Source organism: Rattus rattus, chromosome 4 (assembly GCF_011064425.1).
Source record: "Rattus rattus isolate New Zealand chromosome 4, Rrattus_CSIRO_v1, whole genome shotgun sequence".
Lineage (NCBI taxonomy): Eukaryota > Metazoa > Chordata > Mammalia > Rodentia > Muridae > Rattus > Rattus rattus.
The window spans coordinates 133,405,035-133,412,779 of NC_046157.1; the positions used below are offsets into that span (position 1 = coordinate 133,405,035).

Consider the following 7,745-nt stretch of genomic DNA (forward strand, 5'->3'; position numbering starts at 1 on the left):
GAGAAAGGAGATTATCAGTTGAAGAATATTGCCGTGATATTGTGAGGGAAATTGTTTGGACTCTTGAGGGGAACATTTAACTTTCATTACACTGCTCTACAAAGATCTGTGTAGAACTCACACGTCTGCAGACGTGTGCTGGGTTTCTTCTGTTGCTTGTTTTAGGAAGATCATGCTTTGTCACACCTGGTATTCCTCTAGGAGAGGACTGCTTTTTAAAAGTATATAAAATAGTTGTATTGGACTTGGGGGCAAAAACGAAGGCATTTCTAATGAGCACTTCTCATCTCCAGGCCAGCAGAAGTGGAGGAACCGGTTCTCATGCCATGGGTCATAGTGAATCTGGTGGTGGCGCTTCTGGTTGGATTAGCCTGGCTCTTTTTGTCTTACAGGCCAGGCATGGATCTTAGTGAAGGTATTGAACTAAAAAAGATAGGGGTATTGTGCAATTTCTCTCATGATCAGTCTTGCCATAATACTTCAATAATAAGCACACTTAAAATAAACAATTAGAAGGACCTTATTTTAAGAAGGTCTCAGGATGACAGAAGGAATATGGAGGACTGTCGAGTGCCCAACGTCTCGCCAGCAAGAACAACTCGCGGCAACAGGATTCTTCTGCAAACAAGCCTTTATTGTACAGCTCTCTTGAACAGGGACAGGGGACCCCGAGGGAGGAAAAGGCACTGCTTATATATGCTTAGGAGACTCGTGTCGCTACCCGATTAGTGCAAGCCCCAATGCCCAATTTGCATGCCCCGAGAGCGGGCTGTGACATGCTTGGCTCATGCGCACTACGTCCTTTGGGGTGGAAAACAGCTGTGCCCTGTTGACTCACTCACAGGAAATCGGCCCCACGTTGGGCGCGGTACGGGCTGCAACCAACAGAGGACTTAGAGTCAGAGCCTGAAAACATTTCCTGGGGATCCTTAGGCTCCCGGAAGGTGCGCCTTCTGGGAGTGTTGAGGGTTTGCTAAGGCTCTGCTCTCATCAAGTTATGTCTTCACGATATATATGATATATATATTTTCTATCATATATTTATATATATATGATATATAAAAATAGGTGTATATCATATATATGACAGTAAACAATTTAACCAAACTATGTAAAATTAATCTTGACATATATACTACAAAACAAATAATTCACTTTAATAATAAATGTTCTCAACACATTGCTTGGTAATAAAGAGCTAGGGAATTTCCCTGCATCCTAAACCACTAAAAAGGAAAAAGACCTGAGGCTATGGAGAATTGCCACTTAATAATATTCACTTCCCTATTTTAAGCCTTAGATATTTTTTGCTTATTTTCCACTTAACAACCTAGTTATTTAACCATTTTGCTGAATATGACCTCAAGTGCTGGGCTTAATTTGCTCCATTACTTCGTACAACATTAAATAACTACTATCTACTACATTTTAAGATGCAGTGTGAGAGCACTCTGCGTACTGACCTTATTCATCTCTGCTCTGCATGCAGATGATGGAGAGACACCCAGGTATATGCCACGTCCCCTGAATGTTTGTGTCACAGCTGAAGAAGGTCAAAAATAGGAAACATTAGTCTTCAAAATGGAGCTGATTTCACAGAAGTGTAGCCTTTGCTTTGGAGACTGAAGTTTTATGAACGTGGACAACAAAATAAAAATGTAATCTTGGCTAGTCAAAAGATACACTTTCAAGTCAGTTCATATTCCCTACATCTTTGAAGCTCGTTTTGATCAGATCTTTTCCTCTCTGTGCTAATAAGACACATAGAGACCTGAAGTTCTGGAGTGGCTTCAGAGAGGTAGCTAGGTTTAGATGAGCATCAGAAAGGCAATTGAATAGAAGACACTAGCATCCAATTATTTAAGTCGTCATCAGCACAGCCTCTGTCATACTCAGAGAAGCGAGCCATTCTTGTCACATTGACCCAGACTCTCACTTCATTGTCTAACAGCGCTTTCTTTTTTTACCTTTAATGTGCCAGTGCCCAGTGAAGTCACTAATCTCTAGACCCATGAGTCTTTTAGAACACTCGCGTTAGCAGACTAGCTAGCTCATCAGCAAATGCTCTAGGAACACTTGGTTTTCACTGTGCACTGTACTTCCTTACAGGGCTTCCTTGCTGTCGTCTGTTCACTCGTGAGCACTGTGGTTGCATTGTCTCCACGATCCCTCTCCCCTTCTAACTGCTCTCATGTCCCTTCCTCCAATCCCAGGATCTTTTCTCCTATAGTTTTTGTTCCATTTATAGATGTAAATGTATATATGTAGGTATATACAGAGACATACAGCCTATTGAGCCCAGGTGGCATTCTCCGTATGCACATATGTGTGTACCACATTATACCAAACCAAAGTGCCATTCCCTGTGCATTTCATTCAGGATTGTACTTGTTACATTGCAGTTCTCATGTTCTCCCACTAAATGCCCTGTGCTTCATTCAGTTTGCGGTATCGTGGACTTTGGGCCTGGATAGTTGGTCAGCTGGCAAAATGCTTGTTATAAAAACATGAGGAGCTCAATTTATATCTCCAGTGCCTGTGTGAAAACCAGGCACAGTGTTGTGCACCTGCAGTCTGAGCACAGGGAGGGAAGAGAAGGGGGAATCCCTGAGCTCATGGCCGGTCGCCTGGCCAAATTGATGAGCTCCACATTCAGTGAGAAACCCCATCTCAAGAATAATGTGGAGGGTGATAGAGAAACTGCCTGACATCAGCACCTATGTGTATGTGCACACACTCATATGAACATGTATATACGACATACCTGCTCACACACAAAGATGTTGCACATTGTGTGTTTTGCTAGTTTTTTTTCTCGTGAGGTATGGTTTTTTAATCTAATGGTTTTTATCAGAGGACTTTTATTGTTTGTAATCTCAAGGTCTAATTTTTATATTTCCTTGCATTTAATAATAAATTGAATTTCTATGTTAAATAATAGTTTAATTATGAAAATCATTGTATTGTTGCTGGGACTGACACTGTCCCTTGCTGACTTGTGCAGGGTTCATCTCAACTGCAGTGTGCATGATACATAGTAAGAATTCCAGAAACCCGCTGTCTTTTAAGGATGGTGATTTTAAACGTGAAGACAAATGAGGATAATGCCTAGCTTATTGGGACTTTTGGAGACGAAGTGGGATAGTGTAGTGGAGGTGCTCTTGTAGACACTTAGTGTTGGTTCTGAATCCTTCCCTCTCCCCTGCATCTTAACTCATCTGATCACTGTAGAATTAGATCTCTTAGCTCTTTTAATGACCCTAGGTGACTTAATTTTCTTGGTACAATGTATTAATATTGTCTTCATTATGTGTATTTTATTTTTAAGGGGTCTATAATAAATTTAATGCCTGAACTTTTAAAAATGATGAAACATGGGCTGGGGATTTGGCTCAGGGGTTAGAGCGCTTACCTAGGAAGCGCAAGGCCCTGGGTTCGGTCCCCAGCTCCGAAAAAAAGAACCAAAAAAAAAAAAAAATGATGAAACATGCCCACTTGCTACTAGCTTAGCTTTTAGATTAAAAACTCCCTGAATAATTCATACTTGTATGAGTACTATGCATAAATCTGTATTCCAGCAGACTGCGACTAAGCTGCAAAACCATTCTGAGAATCTGAAATGTTTTAATTATGATGTGTTCGTTCTCTTCTCCAGAGCTGATGTTCTTCTCTGATGTGGACGACTACCCCGAGAGAGGAATCAAAGCGTCTCCGTAGCGCCGGCCGGCTCCGTCCCTGCAGTGACGGCCTGCGTTCCCCACTCCCGTTTTTAAGTGTATTTTTATAAGATACATGTATTTATAATCGAGCTTTTGTTACATAATGCTGAAATGCTACTGTAGATTGTGAAAAATGTTTAAATTATATCTGGTCTTTATACCAAACATTAGGGTCTTTATTATTTTCACCTTAGTAACACAGGAGATGATGAGCTAAAACAAACAAACAAACAAACAAACAAAAAAACACGTTTGTTTCCTGTCCTTTCAAATTTGCAAAATTCATGATTATTATTAGCTAAAGAGCACCAATTTAGAAAAGCCTTAACCTCAGTGTTATAAAATATACACCAAGTTTAAATGTAAATTTAGTGGATGGGGAAGATGGGAAAATGTCTTCATTTTATATTTTTGATGTCTTCTATGGAACACGCTGCAGAATGTGATTCGTTGTCTCTGAATCTGGCTAGTGTTATAGCTCATGTAATAATTATTTGCCATTTGAATTGAAAGATGCTTTATAGCTAATAAAACAGAAATACCTATCTTTGAGAAGCTTTATAAACTGAAGATTTTTCCTTTTTAAAATCGGCACCAGTTATTCTCCTGCTTGCCCCTCAGAATCATGTAGGGAGCTTTGGGAGAATGGGTCACACCTCCTGTAACCTAGGGCGTGGGAGGCAGAAGCAGGGGATCACGAGGTCATTGCCACCCTCAGCTACTCAGCAAGTTTGAGTCCAGCCTGAGAGACTTGAGAGCCCATTTCCGAAACCAAAAGCAGCAACAACAAAGTCAGACAGCAAGGAGAAGCTGGACCAATAGCCAGCTCAGGCGTGTGATCGGGGGCTGACCTCTGAGTCTCTGCTCTGACTTCGTACAGTTGATGGGTTTCAAACCTGGGGTTTTATTCTGGAAGGCAGGGACTCTACCACTGAGCCCCCTCCCCAGTCCTTCTGTTTCTGCTAGTTTGCTGAGAAAGGGTCTTGTGCTGTCTCTCGGACTGACCTTAAACTCTTGATCCTCCTTCCCCAGCCTCTTGAATGCTGCGATCAAGGGGTTCTTCTTGTGAGTCACAGGAAACATGAATGGAAGGTCACCGTCCTCATTTTCACTCTCTATCGGATATCTCAGGTTTTTGGAAAATTCCACTCTTGGGGTGGGTTCTGCATAGAAAAAAAAAACGCTGCCCTAACACATTTCAAATGGTTCTTCAGCTGGTGTCTGTGAGCTTAAGTCCGACAGCTTAAGTCAGTGAGAAGACCTGCTAGAAGAGAAGGTGACTCAAAGGCTGTTGGACACATCCCCGAAACTACTGGGCCTCCCACATTAGCACACAACTGAATGTTGTATAGAAGATGATGGACGGATTGTTAAGTGAGGTGTTCTTGTCTCTGCAGCACCATAGTGAAACTGTCCTTTACTATCTGTAAGGCCAGAGTTGCTGAACGGGTATTTACCCGTGTTATAGAATATTAAATACATGCAGTTCTGACATTCCTGCCAGTTTTAGTCTTCACTGATTAGCGGTGGTTCTCATGTCGGCAGCAGCTGGAAGTGTAGGAGTTCATAGTCTGTTTTGCAGCTTCTGCAGGGATGCGCTGAAGTTGACCATATCTGAATTGTGTCATCAAGGAGAAATGGGGAAAGGCGCTCTCAGTGTGGGGTTGTTTCTGACTGAGTCATGGCCCTCTAATTCCTGGAGTCCACGATAATATGACTTTTCACATCAAAAGTGGTTTTGCAGATGTGAGTAGGGATAAGAGCCCTGAAATGGGGAGAGTATCCTCCATTGTGAGGTGGCTGATGTTTTCTAAAGGATTAAAGAAACCCTTTTATATTTCATCAAAGAGCTGTTGGTCAATTGTGATATTTCTGCTTATAAAGGAGGAGGGTCCTTTAGTGACCCGAAAGGCTGGAAACAGACTCTTACCCAGTAGCCAACAGAGATGGAATTCATGAATTCTATCAAGGACGAGCAAGGAATCAGTCCTCCAGGAAGTGGTACCGTCCCTGTGGTACTTTGGTTTGGATTCAGTTATATCTGTACCAGACTTGAAATACAGACAGGTACAGCTTCGTATTAGCCAAGTGGCTAGGTTTGCTCCAAATGGCATGGAGAATGCAGCCTTGCACTGCGGCTGGAGGAAGCTGACTGTGTTAATAACGTCTTAACTGACAGTGGGAGAGTGATCTTTGAATTCTGTCAGGTCTGAGAGGATGACGGAATCTACAAGTCCTTCACCACCACAACTCAACAGTGCACGTCAAAGATTCTTTTGACCGTGATTAGGAAAGTTCTTTACAAGAGCCCCATTGGTTAATTCATGGCCAATTGCTACGATGAGAATATCAGACCTGTCAAATTGGAATTTTTGAGGATGAAGCCTAGGTTTATGGGAGCAGCGGGAAGAGAGGACGAGGCTCTTAATCTACTTAGATCTGGGAATGGAAGGACCTAGAAAAGGTTTGTAGGTGAAGTTAGATGTAAGCAGAGGCTTTATAAAATGGATCATTTCCTTGTAGAGATGAGTACCAAAAAGCCAGAAAGGTGAATGAGCTTAGAACTTGAAAAAACCTTTCATTTTCATAGTCATCATCATCAGTGTGTATAAATGATAGGGAAGGGTTTTGTGCCACAGACTCAATATGGAGGTCAAAGGACAACTCTGTGCGGTTGGTTCTCTCCTTCATCATTTATATGGGTTCTGGGTATCAAACTTGGGTCGTCAGACTCGTGCAAGGATGTTTGTCTGCTGAACCAGCTCACCAGTTCAGCTCGATTTAAAAAAATTTAAAAAAATAAAAAAAGCTTTATTTTTATTTACGTGAATGTGTGTCCACGCCACATGCATGTGGGTGCCTCTGCAGGCTAGAAGTGTTAGACTCCCAGAACTACAAGACGTGGTCAGCTGTCCAGGGTGGGTACTGAGTGCTGAACTTGTCCTCTGAGACAGCTGCAGGGGCTCTCGACCAAGTCCCAGCCTCCTCACTGGAGCTTTGGAGATTTTTTAAAAACACAGGGTTGTGAGATATCAGGTTAGGCTTAATGTTAAACTTTTGAATGCCCCCAACTCTTTTTCTTTCAAAATCTTTTCAAGGGAAATTTATTCTAAGTCTTGGGGGGCATATCTCTAGGAATGCACAGTAAGTATCATTAAAGCAACTAGAAAAAATAATTCCACAATATTTAAGATCCAGTTCATTTTTAGAATTTTTCTAGTTGTCCCTCAGATGAAATTTGAGAGACCAAATCTACTTCATCTTGGGACTGGCCTCCATCTTAAAAAAAAAAAAATCAAAAACAAAACAAAAACAGTCTGAGAACTTGACCTACAGCTGAATCCAAGGTGCACCCAAGTACTAGGAAGGACCCTGGGGTTTGTCCTTGCCCATAGCCCAGAGTTACTCCCTAGATCCTCCCTAGCAACAGTTAGTTAAGATCAGTCTGATTGTTTCAGATGTACCTTCAGACTGTTTGTGATTGTATATGGTTTTGCTTCAGAGCCTGTCGGCTTACAGTCATTCTATTACTTGCTTGCCAGACTGGACAACCCCTCACTTGCTCCTACTTTCCTATAAAAACTTATCCTGTTGAGGGTTCAGGGCTGCTCTGCCTTCCCTTCCCATCCTGCTGTGTCAGGGTTGGGTTGTAGGAGAGCCCAAGCCTGAGCTTGTAATAAAGAGACCCTAATGCTATTACATCAGGGATGGCTCTGTGGTGGTCTTTTGGGGTTCACAAATGCTTCCTGGCACAATAAAATCATATTTCATTTGGTTCTTACATATTTGAGTTTTAAATTTAAGTTTCTTTAATATCCATTTCTTTTTTGTGTACATGTGTGGATGGGCATAGCAAGATCAGAAGAAATTGTGGGGGTCAATTCTCCTCACACCATGGGGGTTTAGGGGGCACTCTGCCCCATTCGGAACATCATGTCCTGACCAAATCAAGACCCAGGCAGGTGAAATTCCTGTAGGACTCCGCAGGACTTGGTCAGTTCTATACTTCTGCCCTCTATCACGTGA

General features: G+C 42.1%; 1 protein-coding gene across 1 annotated transcript in view; it reads left to right on the plus strand.

Annotated features, from left to right (window-relative positions):
* Tmem237 (transmembrane protein 237) overlaps positions 1–7,423 on the plus strand; it is a 28,384-nt gene extending 20,961 nt beyond the window's left edge. Inside the window, exons 12-13 of the mRNA XM_032901154.1 lie at positions 294–415; positions 3,656–7,423. Of these exons, the coding sequence (XP_032757045.1) occupies positions 294–415; positions 3,656–3,717 (184 nt within the window). The 3' untranslated portion in view covers positions 3,718–7,423. The remainder of the gene's footprint in view (positions 1–293; positions 416–3,655) is intronic.
* Positions 7,424–7,745: the final 322 nt, after the last annotated feature.